The 20,842-nt window shown below is 42.7% G+C and overlaps 1 protein-coding gene across 1 annotated transcript in view; it reads left to right on the top strand.

Annotated features, from left to right (window-relative positions):
- Positions 1 to 6,951: 6,951 nt before the first annotated feature.
- PHF21B (PHD finger protein 21B) overlaps positions 6,952 to 20,842 on the top strand; it is a gene marked incomplete at its 5' end in the record, with an annotated part of 175,974 nt that continues 162,083 nt past the window's right edge. The window contains one exon of the mRNA XM_081957118.1: positions 6,952 to 7,383. Within this exon, the coding sequence (XP_081813244.1) occupies positions 6,952 to 7,383 (432 nt within the window). The remainder of the gene's footprint in view (positions 7,384 to 20,842) is intronic.

The raw sequence follows: 20,842 nt of genomic DNA, 5'->3' as shown, positions 1-20,842 counted from the left end.
TTTTTTTTTTACTTTTGGAGATTTTTTTTTAGAAAGGGGGGGATAGTCACCTTGCAAGAATATTTTAACTGGATTTGCTGCGCTCTGTAGAGCAGTGGTTCTCAACCTGTGGGTCAGGACCCCTTTGGGGGTCGAATGACCCTTTCACAGGGGTTGCCTAAGACCATTGGAAAACATATATTTTCGATGGTCTTAGGCACCGAAAGACCAGTTTTATGGCTGGGGATCACCACAACATGAGGAACTGTATTAAAGGGTCACGGCATTGGGAAGGTTGACAACCACTGATGTAGAGCATTGTTTCTCAATCTTGGCAATGACTTCAACTCCAAGAATTCCTCCACCAGCTATGAAGTTGGATGATCTTCATGGTCTCTTCCAGGTCCGCCATTCTCTTATTCTAAATCCCAAGACTGGTGGATAATTTGGAACTCAATGCCCTCCACGAGAAAACAGCAACAAATTATTTTCTTTGGGAATGAAGACCCAATAGAGCTTTCCACAGAATTATCAGGAATTGAGACTTGGATTTGCTGAAACAAGCTAGATCACCATATTGTTGACTTTGATGGATCTTCCAAAGCTCAAGCAGGTTGGACCTGCTTAGGAAATACCGGAGCTATAGGTTAAATTAAGACGTCAACAAGCCACCCCAGAAGAAATAGTTGCAAACTTCTTCTCTAGCATGGCTGAGAAAATGCCAAAGTAGTCCCTAGGAGTCAAGCTTCATCCAAAGGAGACTTATCTTCACCTTACAACTGCTCCTAGATCACATCAAATTAATTCGGTTATCTAGGCCAGTGTTCTCAACCTTGATTACTTTAAGATGTGTGGACTTCAATTCCAAAATAAGAAATCTGGTTTGGAAATTCTGGGAGTTGAAGTCCATATATCCGGAAGTAGTCAAGGTTGAGAAACATGGATCTAGGAAATCTCTGTGCTTCAGAGATGGTACCCACTTCCCTTCCTTGGTTGAACAATCTTTTCTACCCATACAATTAAGGGCATCTTGCAAGCATATAACTGTGCCTATCAACATGACTTTTGCATTATGTAGAGATACACAAGAACACATTATGAGTGTCCTTGCGTGTGAGATAACTGAAGTTTACTCGGGTTTCAGGGTACTCTGTCAAACAAAAACTGTCAATGGCCTGCTCAGCTGTCAATCAATCTTGAAAATGCCATCATTCAGAATGTAAATGTTAGATATTCTTTGTCTCTACTTTTGATTTGAGCCTTCAGCTAATTTAAAATGACAAGGAGGCAGTGGTGGGATTCAAATAATTTAACAATTGATTCTCTGCCCTAATGATCAGCTGGGTAGGTGTGACTCAGTGGACACGTGACCATGTTGGCATGGCCAACTCAACGTCACTCAAGTCGATGGGCGCTTCACCTTAGCGGTTACAATGTAATAAGGGCTAACCAGAGAGGCAGTTTCTGTAAGCAGGGCAATAAAGATTAGGCTAGAAACAACACCAGAATGTTTCCTCCCTGCCTTCCTTACAGCTCTGTAAAGTGGGGAAAAAACAAAATAAGATTTCTTCCAACAACCAGTTCTCCCAAATAGGTGCGAACTGGCTGAATCCCACCACTGCAAGGAGAGAGGGAATGTTATTTCGTTCAATGATTAGCTTGAAACAAAATATAACCAGTCCTAGAAAAATATTATACTGAAGTACTCAATAAGTAAAATACTGTGTGTGGCATGACATTCCATTTAAGAGGAAGATTAAAATTAAAGGTTAAATCTAGCTAAGGCAGGGGAGGGGGGGAGAAACTCTAAAATTAATTATGAGTGAAATCTAAAACTAGAGGCTGAGCGTCATGCAATGAATAAAGAATATAGAAATAAAGTGTACTGTAAAATCTAATAATCTAAAATATTGACAAGTTACAAGTAATAGTCCATTCATGTATGACCAAGGATTAATGGAACAGATATAAAGATATTGCTCATTGTACAACAAAAGCCAGGTCTCTGCATACATTCACAGATACTGGGCAGAAATACATTACTGCATGCATAATAAAGCTTTTCATATCAGATTGGAGGAAATTAATATAAAATTTCTCAGATTGGTAAACCTTGCCAAATTTTTTCACATGCTCTTTTCTCATTTATTTGTTATATTTCTTTTGCTGTTCATCTTGGAAGTTTTAGTTATTTGTTTACAAGACAGACAGACAGACAAAGGTAAAGGTTCCCCTCACACATATGTGCTAGTCGTTCCCGACTCTAGGGGGCGGTGTTCATCTCCGTTTCAAAGCCAAAGATCCGGCGCTGTCTGAAGACGTCTCTGTAGTCATGTGGCCAGCATGACTAAATGCTGAAGCTGCACGGAATGCTGTTACCTTCCCACCAAAGGTGGTTCTTATTTTTCTACTTGCATTGTTTACGTGCTTTTGAATGGCTAGGTTGGCAGAAGCTGGGACAAGTAACGGGAGCTCATTCTGTTACGAGGCACTAGGGATTCGAACTGCTAAACTCCTGATCTTTCTGATCAACAAGCTTAGCATTTTTGCCACTGAGCCACCACATCCCTAGATAGATAAATATAGATATAGATAGATATATAGATACATATATAGATATAGATGTAGATATAGATATAGATAGAGATAGATATAGAGATAGATAAATCGAGATAGATAAATATAAAGATAGATAGATAGATAGATAGATGGATGGATGGATGGATGGATGGATGGATGGATGGATAGATGAGATAATTCAATTTCTCTCACTCAAAAACGTAGCCTTTTCAGGAGATAGTCTGTAGCACTAATTACATTATACGGGGTCTGCTTTGCACCACCAAAAATGCACACACAGATAGTCTTTGACCACAATTGGGATAAGAATTTCTGTTGCCAAGCAAGTTGGTTGTTAAATGAATCACAGCTCGTTTTACCACCTTTTTTTCTCATGGTTGTAAAGCAAATACTGCATTTGTTAAGCGAATCTTGTGGTCTTGAAGTGAACCTGGCTTCCGCCATTGGCTTTGTCTGTCAGAAGCCAGCTGGGAAGGTCACACATGGTGATTGCATGACCCTGGGACACTGCAACCTTTGTAAATACATGGTTACTAAACATCTGTGGGGACCAGTAGTGACTTTTTTCAGTGCCACTGTAACATTGAACAGTCGGCAAAAAACTGGTTGTAAGTCAACGATTGCCTGTATACAATTGGGTTGATATTCTATTTCTTACAACTTATTTGACTAAGAATTTGGTTGGGTCTTTCAGTTATAAGAAAGATTGACATTTTTATATTTATAAAAATCGACATTTTTATATTTCTATTCCATGCTTAATTTTTTAAAAAGGATATTGTTATTCTCTTCTATTGGATTATTGTTGTTGTCTACACCAGATTTCGTACTTTTGATTATCAGACGATTTCCAAGAATCTAGGATAAAGGTACCAGAGCGACTTTTTTTGTAACAGATGAGTTGAAATTCGATCCAGTTTTATCATCTCCAAGTGCTTTTCCAGATCTTTGGGGATGACATCAAGGCCACCAACTGCCACTGAAGACACTATGACTTTTTTCCCCACATTGGCATATTCTTCATGTATCCCTATTTTTTTTTTTAAAAAAAGGCCTTTCTCATTGATCCTTCTGTTTCTAATCATCATTCTTGTCATATTCAGAGGTGATATTCAGCCTGTTTGGACCGGTTCACCTGAACCAATAGCAGAAATTGAAGGGTGCCGCGCTGGCCTCTACTCGCCCCTCCCCTCCCAGCCACTCCTCGCCTGACCGGGCTCCTTAGGGCTCCAATAGGAAGCAGTTGTTGGAGCTAAGCAGCCACCATGAGAAAGAGTTGGCAAAACAGCTGGCTCAGTTCAAATTGGATCTGACCGAGGAGGAGGCTCAGCAGAAGCACCTCACTGAGGACTAGGAGCATAGACTTTCCAAGCAGAGGGAAGACCTGTGGGAGTGCAAGGCCAGGTACCGGCACTTGGAGGCTCAGCGGGCTGAGATGGTCAGCCAGTTCCAGGCCATGATGCAGTCCCACTGGAACGAGGCCTTCCGGCTCTTCGCCACCAGCGCCGCTTCCCTCCAGCCTTTGCCCAAAGCCCCGTACCAGGAGGCTGAAGCAGATACTGTTGGAATTTCTCCCCCCTCCAACCCACACAAAGACCCCGAAGGGAGAGACTCTCTGTAGCAGCACAAGCATTCATTGCACATATCTGGCCCAGGGGTTGTAGTTTGAGGACCCCTGATTTAGTGCAATATAAAAAATGCAAATAATTTTTGTGCAGACCAACAAATTTTTCTCATGGACCACCAATGGTCCACAGAGCACCAGTTGGTGACTGGTGCTCTAAAGCACTGTTTTCTGCTGGCTGGGGAATTCTGGGAGTTGAAGTCCACACATCTTAAAAGTTGTCAAGGTTGAGAAACTCTAAAGCAGTCTGTTTCTCCCTTGCTGGTAACCTGGGCGATGAATTGCACAAGTTGAGTGGTGTGTCAGGGGGAAAGAGGCGGGCAAAGACACAAGAGGGAGGGAAACCTTTGACTTCCGGGTTACTAACACACACCAAACTCCCATCTCTGGGAAAGCATCTCTAATTCAAGGCCTTCCAGCAACCTAAAATCTCAAGCAGTCCCAATTCGCCTATTGTTCTCCAGCACTTGAAATGTTTAGGTCAAGCTTCTTTTCCAGCTGTCCCAATTCTTTGGAGCAGAGAGGACCCTGTCCAAAAGGCAAGCTTTTAATCAACAGGAACAATCACAACTGGGGTTTACGAACAGTTGACTTTTGCAGTATGGGATGAATATCCCAAAGATGCTTTTTCAGGAGGCAACTGAGCTTTCTTGTTTTTTTCTTGGAAGACATTTCACTTCTCATCCAAGAAGCTTCTTCAGCTCTGACTGGATAGTGGGGAAGGGAAGGGTTTATACTCCTTGCAGACATCTGGTCCTTTGCATCCTTGTAGAGCAGTGTTTCTCAACCTTGGCAACTTGAAGATGTCTGGACTTCAACTCCCAGAATGCTGGCTGGGGAATTCTGGGAGTTGAAGTCCAGACATCTTCAAGTTGCCAAGGTTGAGAAACGCTGTTTTAGAGGGTCCTTGAAGCACTTGGAGGTTGATCTGTGTCTTCAGGGTCACCCGAGTTAATGCTCCTGGTTCCTGTAGTCTGCAATTTTTTTTCTCTGGGAATCCATTCCTTCTCCCCCATCATTCCAAGGGTGCTCATCCCAAATTGTACAGCTAAAAGTCTGTAGAGATTCCCATTTATCCAGGTCATGGTTGTCCCAAAAGTGCTTTTTTTTTCCCAGGAGGCAACTGGACTTTCTTGTTTTTTTTCTTTTGAAGATGTCTCGCTTCTCCTCCAAGAAGCTTCTTCAGCTCTGACAGGACAGTTAGGGGAATGGAAAGATTGTCCTGTCAGAGCTTCTTGGAGGAGAAGCGAAATGTCTTCAAAAGAAAAAGCAAGAAAGTCTTAGAAAAAAAGCACCTTTGGGACAACTCTGACTTGAATGACCGAGAACCTCTACAGAGTTATGGGATGAATAGCTCCAATTCAGATTGTAAGAGAGAGCCACAGAGAGAGAAAGAGAGGGGGGAAGTGAATGAGAGAGTGGAGAGTGGAGAGTGGAGAGTGGAGAGAGAGAGAGAGAGAGAGAGAGAGAGAGAGAGAGAGAGAGAGAGAGAGAGAGAGATGGGACTTCTGAGCCCTGCTAGAAATTCAATGCATTGGCTCAAGAGTTGCCAACAAGATTGAAAAAGGGGGGCCTCTGTGTGTCTCAAAAGAGTCAAGATGGCAACCTCAAGTATGAAAGCTCCCCCGTTTTTTTGGGGGGGGGGAAGAGTGCAGGTTGACCCTTGAATCTTTCTGACAGCCCCACCCGGTGACATCCCACCACCAACCCCGATTTATTCTGCTTTGAAGACTCCTTGTGTGCAGAATGGGTAACGGGAAGCAAGCAAGCAAGCAAGCAAGCAGGGAGCGGGATCTCGGCTTCCTCTTGCCCTGATGCTTCCAAGGGAGGGACGGTTGCTCCGACAAGCCCACGGAGCGTCTAATGAAGCCGCAGCGGCCGCCCTGGGGCTCCCCGCTTTCCCGAGCCTTCGCCCCTTTGGCAAGCCCCGTTGCCGTTCTCCTCCTAGCTCCGTTGTTCTCTCGCGCCGGCTTTCCCCTAAGGCCGCCCATCGCGCATGCTCCGTCCGTAGAGCAGCCTTTCCCTTCGCACACATTCTCTCTCTCTCCTCTTCATCCTCCTCCTTTTCTCTCCCCCTCCCGGGGGCCTGGCTCCATCCGGGCAACTCCGAATTAGCATCGACAAGCCGTGGCACAACTTTTTCCCGAGGCAAAAGCGAAATCAAGGCGCGCACTCGGAGAAAATATAGTCCCTGCTGTTTTTTTTTTCCTCCTTTTCTTTTTTTTAAATTAAAAAACAAAGTCTTCTGGGTCTCTCCCAGCTGCGCGGGGCGGGCGGAGAAGCCCCCACCCCGAGAAGCCCTGGAGGGGGGGGGGAGGGCATCCTCAACCAAGTCCCCGGCGCGGGAAGCGGGGGTGGCGGCCCGGGACTTACGTCCCCCCTCCCCACTTTGGCGGAAAGTGAGTGATATGTCTGCGCCCCTCGCCAAGAGAACTTGCTCTTGCTGCTGAGTTGCCGTTTTCTTTGGCTTGTTGGGGTGGCTTTTTCCCCCTCCTTTTGGAGGGGGGCAAACATTTCCCTTTCCTGGGGAGGGAGGGGCCGGTGTTTGGGATTTTTGGGGGGTGGTGTGTATGGAGGGGCTGGGGGGTGGAGAAAGTGTCCACGCGCGGGTCTCTGAGCCAACCCGGGGGAGGGAGAACAGGGGGGGGGGAAGAAACCCAGGCTCCCTCCCCAAACTTCCTCAGGCTTCGAGAGGGGGAGGACCCCCCCCAAATAAAATAAATAAATAAGTGCCTCTCAACTTGCAAAAAAAACAAAAACAAAAAAGGATGGAGATGTCCGCTTGGCAAGAGGCGTTCAAAGTGGAAATCCACGGCCGCCAGCAGGTAAAAACAAGGGCGAGCCAGCCGGGGCGACCACCATCCCCGTCGTGCATCTGGGCGCGAGGAGGCAGCCCCGAGCACGGGCAGGATCTTCTGGTCCCGCCGCTTTCCCGGGGAGCGCTGGATCCCCGCCGCAGGTTGAATCGATCGGTGGGTGGTGATGGTGGTGGTGGAGGAGGAGGAGGAAGGCAGAGTCCGGCTCCTGGCGCGAAGGGAGAGGCATGGCGGGGCGGGGAGACCCTCCCGCTTCTCTTCTCTCCCGGCTCCCGCTCGCCGCCCGGAGCACTTCGGCGAAGTACTTTTACGGATTGTTTGGCTGACTTTCGGCGTGGGAACCTGCGTGGCTTCGATCCGGAGTCACCCTTGCGGTTGATCCTTGTACGTGTGTGTGTGTGTGCGCGCGCGCGTGTGTGTGAATGTGTATGTAGACGTCCGTGTGTGTGTGTGTGTGTGTGTGTGTGTGTGTGTGTTGGAGAGATTAGGACGAGACTTGAATATTTATGAGCTTTGCTTGAAACTGACTCGCTGTGTTTACTTGCCTCTTTGTTCCACACCCCTCCCTTCCCGTCCTCCACACACACACACACAAGAACACACACACACACATACACACACACACGCACATTTAAAAAAAATCCATTACACCTCTAAGACTTTTAATTCATTCTTTTTCGGGGTACTTTCCCCCCTCTTTAAACAGAAACTAGTTGCACAGATGAAGCAAAATCCACAGGTAAATGCAGATGGCTGTATTTATTTATTTTTTTAAAAAAAATTAAAAGAAGAGTCCCGGTTCCGCCGGATTTTAGCTGGGTTGCAATAAGTGCTCTGACCTCAGGAGGAGAAACTTTATCAATAGGAGATCCCTTTGAAGTCCGGGCTGATCTTTGTTACTTTATCTTCCATCTCTCTCTCTCTCTCTCTCTCTCTCTTCATTGTGCCTGTTTTTTTTCCTTGCGCTTTCGCTCGGAGCCATTCCTCGACACAAGTTTACTTTTAACTAGCTTTAGTTTGCACTTGGTTTTTAATCTGCATTTTATTGCCATTTTTACAGAACGGGGATCTTAAGAAACAAATCCAAGAGAGGCAATCGAGAATAGCAGTTGAAAAACAAGTAAGAACAAATCAATTTCTCTGCACTGAACTTCTTCTGTTCTTGGCTTCCTTTCTTTTTCTTCTTTTCCTCCTGCTATTACTTAGTACACTTTTCTAAACATCTGAAAAGTCCGCGTTTGGCTGAGAAATGCCTCCATGTGAAATAAAACACTCGGTGTTTATTATTATTATTATTATTATTAATAATATTATTGGGTTTGTTTTTGTTTTCGTTTCTTGATTTGTTTCACGGAGTGTTTGTGTTTTTTAACTTTCGGTTGGCTAAAAGTGAGAAGCGATTTTAAAGGTCGGGATTTTTTTTATATTTTTTTATTTATTTTGCTTCGCTTTGCCTAGAAATGCCTTTATATGGATAATGCATAATAGAGAAAAAGAACGAAGCTGTGGTTGGAACCGATTTATTTTAGCACTCACTCTCGCTCTCATACACACTCACACACATACACACAGGCGTCCATTTTGAGTTGGTCGACATGTTTTAGGAATATGGAAAATTCTTGGGTCTTGGATTAGTTTGGGTTCACTTCCTTTCAACGTGGAATAACTCAAGAGTTGGGAATCGGGAGGCTTAGAACAGCCCCCTTGAAACCTCTTCAGATCCGGATTAGGTCGGAAATGTTTATTTTGTTGGTATGTGCTGTGTATATTTTTCTCTCCCTCCCCAACCATACACTTGCTGGCTCCCCCCCCTCTTTTCCTTCTTTCTTTCTTCCCTCCCCTTGATGATCTGATGCATTGGCTTTCTGAGGGTGCGTTGGCTTGAAGCCCCCTACCTCTCTCCCCTTCCCCCTCCCTGCACCTAGTTAGGCAAATCTGAGCAGGAAAGTGAACCTGGTTTGCTCTTCCCCACCCTTCTTCAAACAAACTTTCTTTGTGTCCATGCCTCTGTGTGTGTGTGTGTGTGTGTGTGTGTGTTATGCGCGCGCGCGTGTGATCTTTGTCAGCACGTCTCCTGCTATTGCGGCGAATGACCCTGATGTGCAATGACTAGCTCGGAGGCTGCTACCTCTCCCCCCCCCGCCACCCCCGATCTCCCTTTACCCGCCACCTTCCCCCGCGGCTTTCACAGCTAAAAAGAAAGTTGGTCGGCGGGGATGAGTTTGCTCGCATCTTACGGAGGGAGCTCGGGTGGCTTCGGGATTTCAGCACCACGAACAGATGCCCAGGAACGCTCCGCGGCTCCGCCAGCAGCCCTCCCTCCCGCCCCCCCCCGCGCCCCCTCCCCGCCGCAGTCCTCAGCCTCTTCCCTTCCCCCTTCCGCCTTCCAACACTCTCGAGCCTGGCCGTGCAGAAACCGACAGCGGCGCCTTAAGACGACGAGCCGGCGATCTGCCGGATTATGCGTCCCCCCTCCCCATCCCACCCCTCCTCGCCTCGACACGCTCAACTTTCCCCCGGGCTGCCCCTCTTGCCCAGATCGACCCCCCTTCCTCCCTCCCTCCTTCCTCCTCCTCTGGGGGAATCGATGCCGCGATTCCTTCGGAATGCTGCAGACGGTTTCAGCACCAAAACCTGGAACAGCGCCTCGTCTTTTCTTTTTCTTCCTTCCCGGGAGAATTGTTTTTTTGTGGGGGCGGGGGGGGGAAGAGCGGGGAGGGAGGGAGGGAATGAAAAAAAAATTAAAATAAAAAAAAACAACAACCCGGGATCGACTTTCGCCTTCCCAAGGGGTGGGGGGGTAGGAGAGGAGAGAGATCAGGGAAAGGAAAAGGGGGGGGGGGATCGATCTGGGTCGTATGTTTCGTATGATAAAAGCTCTGTATGATGAAAGATGTGCATTGGTTAAAGATATGCGTCTGTATCCCTCCCTCTTAGCTGGAAAGCATGCGGAAGTGTTCGGAAACGTTGCCCGCAGGATGAATGTTTTCAGTTCCTGGGATTAGAAATCTCAGCATTTCCACTATTCTCCCCCTCCTCCCCCTCCTCCCCGCAACCCTGATTGATCCTCGCCCAGAATTTGCCACCGCTCTCCGTTTGTAGTGGAAGCTTCCATTTTGTGACAAAGGGGTGTGTGTGCTGGTGTTGGTTTCTTCCTAACATGGAGAAAAGTCTGCAGAGTTTTAACGCGAGGGTGGGTGGGTGGGAGGAGGAGGGGCTGGTGGCCCATTCATGCTAAAGCATTACCATTTTGATTGCTTTGATGCCATTTTGGAGGGGTGGGGGGTGGGGAGAGGAGACCCCTGTCAGCAGAGCACAAAGATAAACAAAGATATTTAATCAAACCCGATAGTTTCTTTTATGGAGGAAGGTGGGAGGGGGGGGCAATCGTAGAAAACAAGACGGTAGCTTAGAGCTTTTAGTTCTCTTTCTAGCAGGATGAAACAACGTGTTGTATTGATTCTGCACTGAGCTGAGGATTTATTTAAAACGAGGCAAAATCCTTATACTGCAAACAATGCATGTTAATGTTTCCTCCCCTTCCCCGTTTGATAAGGAAGGAGTTTGGGTGTCTTAAAATGGACACATATATTGGATTGCGTTTCTCTGTATGATTGCTACGGTTTTTTCCAAGGCAATTTACTTTTTTTTTATGCCGATAGTCCAAAAGAAGCAATTTTTACACGCTGTGCTGAAAGCAAAAGAACTCATAGCTGGAAAAGAGAACTTGATGCAAGCTTTGGAAGTGTAAGGGACATTTTTAGCACCGTGAAACACTTCCTGGACTAAAGAGTAAATGATGCCACTCACGTTACAGGCAAATACTCAGTAAACAATTATAAGACAAACAACTACTACTTGGGTTTGAAAAGTGTGGGGTGTTACCCTGTTGAAAGAAATGTCCTTCTGGGTTCGGCTCCAAGTGGGGAAAAAGACACTGGAGACATGGAGGCTGCTTGGAAAGATGGTTTTAATGGTGGAGAGGACCACATGGCTTCAATCCTGAACAGAAAAGATGATCACATGCTTCAATGTTGGGGAGAAGAAGAGAAGGAAGGACTGAGATGCTGAGTCCCTGGTTTTATGCCCTCTCTCGCCTTTGATCTTGATCTTGTCTTCTGATTGGTTGTCAGACTCCCCTGGGGCCATGCAGGGGCAACTCTCTAGGCTGCGTTTTGAATCCAGGTTTTGTTGAGTTCCCAGATGCCAAGGGGTGAGTTGGGTAAAGGGCCAATATTATCATGCCTTAATCCCATCCCTCTGGAGCTGAAGGGGAGAACTCTTTATTATGTAAAGGGACTGGCTTGGCCTTCTTAATGGCTCATTGACAAAGAGGGTGGAGGCAGGAAGCTACAGGGAGCTATTCCCAATTTAAAACATGTTTCTTCTTTTCCACATCCAGGGAAATATAATATTCTGCCTTTTCAATATTTCCTAGGATATTTCATTTTTCTGGGTGATAACTTTCCAAAACCCTCTGCCTGTTTTATTATCAGTGGTGAAAAGGCTAGATAAGTGTTGAGTATTTTCACAATTCCGAGCCAGGCAGCAAGCCCTATCTCAGGAACAGGGGCCATGGGTTTTAAGCTGAAGGTGTTGAAACGATTGTACTTTTTCTTTGAGAAAAGATTTTAAAAAGCATATTTCTCCCCACGGTCTCCCTGAAAGAGGATGCTTCATATTGAGCTCTGTTAAATGAATAGTGCAAGGGTGTCCCTGTGAATGGAGATTGTGAATGTGGAAATGTTCTGAAGCAATTCTGAAACCCAAAGAGGTTGAGATTGCTTTTATTTGCTCCAATCTGCCTGATACATATATATATATATATATATATATATATATATATATATATATATATATATATATATATATATATATATATATATATATATATATATATATATATATATATATATATATATATATATATATATATATATATATATATATATATAAAATGTGTTGTATTTGTACTGATAAATAAATAAAGGGAGACTAGTATAGATCTATTTCGAGCTAATTAGCTCTCATCAGCTAGCCATACCCTTACTGGGATTTGAATATATATATATATATATATAAGTTATATTTGTACTGATAAATAAATAAAGGTTTATTAAAGGTTTAAATAAAGGCCTGCATGGTTTTCTGTGATGAGCCGAAGGTCAGAAAGAGGGAGTAGTGACCTTCACACACACACACACACACACACACACACACACACACACACACACACACACATATATATATATATATATATATATATATATATATATATATATATATATATATATATATATAACATTAGAAGTGGGCTCGAGGTGATCTGGGGGAGTGGCATAGATTTTTTTAAAACAAACAAAATAATCAAAAATAAAACGTTTAACTCTTGCAAAGTTCTGCAGGAAATTATGGTAGGTTACTTTACCTTATTCCATTTCACTAGACTGTCCGCGCAGACCTAATGTAATGTTTGTCAACCTCAGCAACTGAAAGATAGGAGGACTGCAACTCCCAGAATTCCACCAGCCAGTCATGGCAGCTGGGGAATTCTGGGAGTTGAAGTCCACACATCTTGATATTTTGTGATCGCCATTTGTTGTCTTCTATTCTCCTATCTCCCGGCATTTCAACATCAGATATCTTCACTTTCTTCAATTTATATGCCACCCATCTTGTAGTTCAAGGGGATTCTGGGCAATTACATATTGTGTCTTAGGAGTCAAGATTTTATCAGTTTGTATTTTGAAATCCACAATATTTTAACCTGCTCATTTTTGACTACTTTTTCAATTATTTTGTTCCTAATTATGAATGACTAATTTTTCATTATCTCCTCCCTCACAACAACAGGGTGTTGTGGCTATCCATGGAAGGGGTGATGATGTGTGGGTAATCTACATTTAGATTCACAATCTAAGACTGATGCTAATTTAATACGTCAAGTCCTAACCGAGGACCTAAGAATTATTAAGATAGTATTGAAGAATACAGGCAGTTCTAGAAGGGTGGGTTTTCTGTAAAATTAGGGTGTTCAGATCTAATAAATTCAATATTTCCAAATGTCAAGGAATTCTGTTAGATATCAGTTATGATTGGTATAACAATGGATTTCTTTTTTCATAAGTGTTCAGTTTCAGTCTCCCAGTATTTCATAATTTTTCCCAATTGCTTTTCCTCAATCCTAGCATTTCCTAGGATAGCAAAATCAATGAACCAGAATTTCTTCTTTTCAATAACTGTTATAACTGGCATATTATGAACAAGAGGCCCGTCTGTTTGGATCTTTAAGTCCCATAAGATCTTAACTCACTCAGTTTCCCAAACCTTCTCAACTTGGTGGTCCCAGTAGTTTTTACTACATTCAAATCCAAACCTCTGGCAAAGTTTCTGATGAATAATTCTGACAACTCACTCATGATGTGGCTCATAGAAACTTTGTGAAATTTTGCTGCAATCACTGATGAAATATATTGTTTCATCTTTTGTACTAGAAAGGTATAATTTGCTATTGTTTGTTAAACATTGAATTTTTACTTCCATGGAATTAGTTGGCCAAGCTAAAATAAAGCCTTGTGTTTCTTTCTTTAATACGTCTGATCTTACAAACTTTCGTAGATTTTTTCACTCAGGCCATGCTTTCCTTCCTCCACAGTTGGTTCCACCTCTACCCCTTTCAACTCTTGGCAAATTCAGCTGATCTGAGTCAACCTTTGGTTGTTTCACCAATTATTATTATGCTTGGTTGTACAGTCAGCCAGATGTTTATAAACTGGATTTGACATTTTTATCCAGTCCTTCCCAATGACCTGGGATAGGCAGATGTGGTTTCATGGCTTGGTCACAGGATGTAAGCTGCTCCAATAAAGCTGGCTTTTGCAATTGGCTGATGGTGATTTTGTCAATGCAATGGTATTCGAATACTGCTCCAGTTGTTTTGGAATTGTACCCAAAATGCTTATTAGTAACCTATGACTATCACTAAGTGTTGTATCGTATGATTCTTGATAAATGTATTCTATTTTATTTTTCTTTATACACACTGAGAATATATGCACCAAAGACAAATTCCTTGTGTATCCAATCACATTTGGTCAATAAATAATTCTATTCTATTCTATTCTATTCTACTCTACTCTACTCTACTCTACTCTACTCTACTCTATTCTATTCTTGTTATTGGTACTATCTTTGTTTACTTTTGTCATGTAGTTCTATTTCTATTTGCAGTTTTTTGTATTTTGTGTGTTACTCATTATTATGGTTTATTGCACAGTCAGTGAGAGCTCAGACTGGATTCGGCATTTTTATCCATCTATCAAGTCCTTCCCAAGGGTGTAGGCAGATGTGCATGTTTGATGATGTTAAATATATCGTTGCAGGATGTAAGCTATTTCGAGGAAAGCTGCCTTTGCAATTAATTGACTGATGGTGATTTTGCCAATGCCAATGGTGTTTTGGGATTGCACCCAAGGCACCTATTACTACAGGTAGTCCTCGACTTGCAACAGTTCATTTAGTGACTGTTCAAAGTTACAACGGCATGGAAAAAAAGTGATTTATGACTATTTTTCACACTTATAACCATTGCAGCATCCCCATGGTCACGTGATGCTTGGCAACTGACTATTTATGACAGCTGCAATGTCCTGTTGCCATGCAATCACTTTTGGGAACTTCTGACAAGCAAAGTCAATGGGGAAGCCGGATTCACTTAATAACCATGTTACTAAATTAAGAATTGCAGTGATTCAGTTAATAGCCATGGCAAGAAAAGGCCATAAAATGGGGCTAAACTCGCTTAACAAATGTCTCACTTGGTAACAGAAATTTTAGGCTCAATTGTGGTCGTAAGTCAAGGACTTACCTGTATTGGTCTATTTCTTTTTGAAGGTCTTTTTTATTTGTGTTATCTTCTCCAGTCCTTTCTCTTCCCTTCTGCTCTTTCCAGGTATTGCCACATCCACTTTCCAAACTTTTTGTCTTTTTGCCTTTCTTGTCTTTGCACGAGGGACTCGGTGGCTCAGGGGCTAAGATGCTGAGCTTGTCGATCAGAAAGGTCACCAGTTCGGCGGTTCGAATCCCTAGCGCCGCGTAACGGAGTGAGATCCCGTTACTTGTCCCAGCTTCTGCCAACCTAGCAGTTCGAAAGCATGTAAAAATGCAAGTAGAAAAATAGGGACCACCTTTGGTGGGAAGGTAACAGCATTCCCTGCGCCTTCGGGCGTTGAGTCATGCCGGCGTGTGAACGCTGAGAATAGGTATTTATACAGTGTCTTTGCACCTTGTTTCTTTAAAAAATAATAGTATATAAGTAAAGGCATGAATGAATTCTCCCACTGGCTGAAGGTTGACTCAGCCTTCCATTCTTCCAAGGTCGGTAAAATGAGGACCTAGATTGTTGGGGGCAATATGCTGACTGTCAAAACCACTTATTTGTTTGTTTGTCAAACATGTACAAGATAACAAGTATAGGTATGAACATAAACATGAACAAAGGCAGTAAATACAGATAAATGGGGACAGTAAGACAGGGACGGTAGACATGCTGGTGCCCTTATGCATGCCCCCTTCATGGATCTCTTAAGAATGGGGTGAGGACAGTTTGAGATTGAAGCTGTGGGGGTTTGAAGCAGGTAGAGCATTCCAGGCGTTGACCACTCTGTTGCTGAAGTCGTATTTTCTGCAATCGAGTTTCAAGAGGTTCACCTTGAGTTTGTATCGATTGTTTGCCGATGTATTATTCTAGATGAAGCTGAAGAAGTTGTTGTAGCAGACAATTTTGTGAACTATGCTTAGATCGGACTGCAGGCGGTGCAGTTCCAGATTGTCCAAGGCCAAAATTTCAAGCCTGGTGGCGTAAGGAATTATATTGTGAATAGAGGAGTGGAGGACTCTTCTCCAGAAATACCTCTGAACCCACTCAATTGGGTCAGTATCTGATATACAGTGTGGGTATGTTGTAACCAGGGGTGGGTTTCAAACTTTTTAAGAACCTCTTCTGTAGGTGTTGCCTGCTTTGTGGGAGTGGCTTGCCAGCCATGTGACCAGGTGGGAGTGGCTTGCCAGCCATGTGACTGGGTGGGCGTGGCCAACTTGTAAAATGTGGTGAAACTCACTTAACAACGCTCTTGCTCAGCAACCAAAATGTTGGCTCAGAAACTCTGGCATTTGAAGCATGCAAGTCTTAAAGCTGTCAAGTTACAAGACCCTTGCACCCCTAATCCTTTAGAAAAAAAACCCCAGGGGTGTTCAAACTTGACAGCTTTAAGACTTGTGGACTTCAACTCCCAGAATTCCTCCTCCAGTCATGTTGGCTCAGGAACTCTGGCATTGAAGTGTGCAAGTCTTAAAGCTATCAAGTTACAAGACCCTTGCACCCCTAACCCTTTAGAAAGAAAAACCCCCAGAGGTGTTCAAACTTGATAGCTTTAAGACTTCTGGACTTCAACTCCCAGAATTCCTCCTCTCGCTCTTCATCTTGATGATGTGTGGACGGGCGGGGGGAGGGAGCTGGAACCGGTTCTAAACGGCACTGTAGATTTGTGGAACCTCTTCTATAGAAGAGGTGAGAACTGGCAGGAACCCACCCCTGATTGTAACGGTCACTGAATGAACTTAGAGACTGCTGTAAAGCACTGTGAAGCGGTATACAAGTCTAAATGCTATTGCTATTCCTATAGGATTGATGTAAAACTACTTTTCAGAGAGATAACTATGCCACAGTTTGATAGAAGATATAGTCGAAAGAGTGCCATTGAAGTTGCTCCTGTTTTTTGCTGTGTGATCATAAAAGAATGGCAGCCATCTTCACTTTCTTTTTTATTTATTTTAAATTTTAAACACTTAAAACACATCAACAAAAACATACACAAAACTTACAAATAACACTGGAACTGGGCGTTCCTTCTCACAGCAGGTACCTATCGGTGCCTCTTTATAGTTATTGTTTCCCCTTCTATACATTCTAATTTTATATTTGTGGTCACCTTGTTCTTACTCCTTCGCTTAGTTGTTTATGTTTAGTCATTTGTAGCAGACTATCATATTCCCTTTGTTATATTGTATATCTTTTTCTTACGTTTGTATATCTTGGATTGTTTTTCCTACCCTCTTATCGCTGTATCCTAATTCTTCTACTATACTTTTTACATTTCCCAATTTCTTATTTCTATCATCTAACCACTTGTACCATTATTCCCAAACTAAATAGTATTCTGATTCCTCCTTTCCTTGAATTTCCTTAGTCAATCAATTTCTTGACCGTCTATACTAGTGCAAGCTCGCTTAATCCTACACTGTACAGTTGTTATTGGAAACTAGGTGTTCACTTTTTTTTTGTCTCCAGGATTTCAATCTGATTTGTTAAATGGATTTCATTATGAAAACAAAAAAACAAAACAAAAAGAGTGAATGGTCTCCAGGGACAGTTATGAAATATTTTGAAGGAGGGCCTCTATTGAAAATGTGCATTTATTGCAGAAATTGGACCATTATTAGCTTATGTAGTTAAGAGGGTTTTAAATGTTTTACTTTTATAGACTTTTAAAAAGCCTTAGATAGCTTCAATATTACTGTTCGAGGAGGGCCTATTGACGAGCTTTCTGCTGGATAGATTTTGAAACAGTGAAATATGATAAACTGAAATAATATAATATCCAAAGGGCAGAATCAGAAGATTACCCATCTCCCTGCTGTTGATCTCTCTCTAGAGCACTGGGTCTCAACCTTCCTAATGCCGCGATCCTTTAATACAGTTCCTCATGTTGTGGTGACCCCCAACCATAAAATTATTTCATGTTTTCCGTATTTTTTTGAAAATATGTGTTCTCCGATGGTCTTAGGCGACCCCTGTGAAAGGGTCATTCGACCCCCAAAGGGGTCTCGACCCACAGGTTGAGAACCACTGCTCTAGAGCATTGTTCCTCAACTTTGGCCACCTGAAGATATGTGGACTTTAACTTGCAAAGTTTTGAAAGTTGGAAGTCCTCATGTCTTCAGGTGAAGGTTGAGGAACAATGCTCTAGTTCTTTCCCTTTATCTCCTGTGCTTGAAATCCTTTCGGAGAGCTGTGGTAGGTTGTCATCAGAGGTGGTATTCAGCAGGTTCTGACCAGTTCTGGAGAATCGGTAGTGGAAATTTCGAGTAGTTCGAAGAACTGGTAAATGACTGGCCCCGCCCCCCATCTATTCTCTGCCTCCCGAGTCCCAGCTGATTGGGAGGGAATGGAGATTTTACAGTATCCTTCCCATGCCACGCCCACCAAGCCACACCCCACCAAGCCACGCCCACAGAACCGGTAGTAAAAAAAATTGAATCCCGCCAATGATTGTCATGCTGCCAGGGGCCTCCATCTTGACTTTTTTGACCTCCCTGGAACATGCCTCTTTAAAACTTTGGTGAAATATGGTATCAGTTGATAATAATAATATAGGCATTTTTCTCTTTAACCAAACAGAATGTGTGCCGGTTCTTTCGTTCTTCCAATTGCTTTATTATATCTTGAAACCACACTGCAGGCCTAGTAGCCGTAACGTTTTAATCTATACTGTTTCCAAACAAGCTTGTGTTTGAAAATAAAAACCCCTTTCCTAAAATGTAGAATTATTCTTTTACAGCACATCTGAAGTGCTCAGTTTCATGTTTTCCGTATGTTTTCCAAGCCTCGCTCAGCTATCCCTTGCTCCTTCATCAAATATGTGACCTAGTAATTGTACAATTAAACACTACCCTGAGAATTAGTATTGGCCGGTAAACTCAGTTTGGGGGAAGCTGGTGGAAGTCTTGCTGTGTTTGCTTTGCTGATGAGCTGTGGATTCAGACAAGCCTATCCCAGAACAGAACATTAGAAGTACATTCACTAAACGGCATAATCTATATATCACTCAAGCGTGTTCTCTTCATTTCTTAGCTATTATTTCCTGTCTGTACAGAAATCAACTGTAATGGCTGGTTTTGACATTGAGGGTGGTATATCTGAACTGACACTGGCAAATATTTGCATGGATGCCTGGGGAATTCTGGGAGTTGAAGTCCACACGTCTTAAGGTTGCCAAGTTGAAAAAATACTGGTCTGATGCAAAGGAGGAAGAACTCCACTTCCTGGAATATGCAGATCATGGCAAGGAGCTTATAGCAAGATTGCACATATTACTCAAATAACGTATGGAAAAGAAATTTCAACATATCAAAGTGCAGTGGAAAGACAAAGATTTGACTGATCCTCTTAAAAGCTACTCATATTCCTTAGGTTTCTTGTTATTCACATAATAAGCATGTGAATATTTAAATTTCGCTCAGAAGCAGATATTCCCCGCAAGTAAACCTTTCTAAGAGTCAAAGGCAGCGTAAGCCTTGCTTTTTTTTTTTGAGGTAACATTGCAATTTGTACATAGCTACCCTTGGGAATTTTGCATTTTAAATGGTTACAAAGCTGAAGAAACTTTTGAGCTTCGGTTAAATAACACCCACCCACCCACACATTTCACAGAATGAAGTTCTTCCGTCATCTTTTTATATTTTCAGTGGGACATTCGTTTCAGTTCTCATCCTTAGCAGCTTGTTGTGAATCATAAGATTATATTTACACTAAAATGGAAAGCACATCCTGAGAATGTTGAGATCAATTGCAGGTGAAAAGAAATGTTTTTCTCTGAAATCTAGAAGAGTTCCCTTTTAGGCCCAGTTGTTGTACCAATAAGTATGTGTTTATACGTGTCTATGTGTCCATGTGTACATCCAGTGTTTCTTCCATAAATGACAAGGAAAGCTTTTTTAAAAGGTGCTTTTAAAAGCACTTGGACATGCCAAAAAAGCGAATATTTTAAAGTGTTTGCTGTGATATTTTGGAACACTTCAAAAATCTGCTGTCAGAACAGGAGAATTAATTTGAATGAACTTTAAATTTCTTCAGTCCGATGACCAGAGAATAGAATAGAATAGAATTCTTTATCGGCCAAGTGTGATTGGACACACAAGAAATTTGTCTTTGGTGCATTATGCTCTCAGTGTACATAAAGAGACAAGATACATTCGTAAAGAATCATAAGGTACATCACTTAATGATAGTCGTAATGTACAAATAAGCAATCAGGAAACAATCAATATCATAAGGATACAAGCAACAAAGTTACAGTCATGTAGAGTGACCATTCTCAGCAATCTCCCAGGTTCTGGTTTTCCATCCGTTGGTTTTCAATGCACGACCGTCGTCTCCCCAGAAGAATAAAATTCCGACCACAGTGCCATCTCTTGCCTTGTGCTGGAAGATATTTGCGGTGTCTTACATCTTGGGATGTTCTTTTCTCATTTGGCAGTGAGCCAAAACTGAATCTTAAACAGTTGTTGCTTTGATCATGTGGACCTCGATTTAAGTTCGGAGATGCTTAATTTTACGTCTCTTGTACCCGTTTCCCCGAAAATAAGACTCAACTGGAAAATAAGCCCTAGCATGATTTTTAGGATGCTCGTAATATAAGCCTTACCCCAAAAATAAGCCCCAGTTAAGATTGTCAGCAAGATGGGTGCATTTAGTATTGTATTTCCCCCAAAATAAGACCTAACCAGAAAATTAGCCCTAATGCAACTTTTGGAGCAAAAAATAATATAATATCCGGTCTTATTTTGGGGGAAATACGGGTAAGTTTTAAATAATTTTCCCTACTTGTTTAGGCTTGCTGTGTAACTATCTAACTGTTAAATTACTAAATCAGTTGGATTTTTTTTTGTCCAGAACTTTGCTTAAAACAATCGGATTGCAATCGTACTTCTCTGGTATCTGGTGGCATTTTCAGAGCCTCATATGTTACTTTGCATGGACATTTATTGCTTGAATGTTCCTCCA

The sequence above is a fragment of the Natrix helvetica genome, assembly GCF_964273705.1.
Source record: "Natrix helvetica genome assembly, chromosome: 6".
Classification (NCBI taxonomy): domain Eukaryota; kingdom Metazoa; phylum Chordata; class Lepidosauria; order Squamata; family Natricidae; genus Natrix; species Natrix helvetica.
Note: the sequence above shows the minus strand (reverse complement) of the source record. Positions and strands in the feature narration are given on the sequence as shown.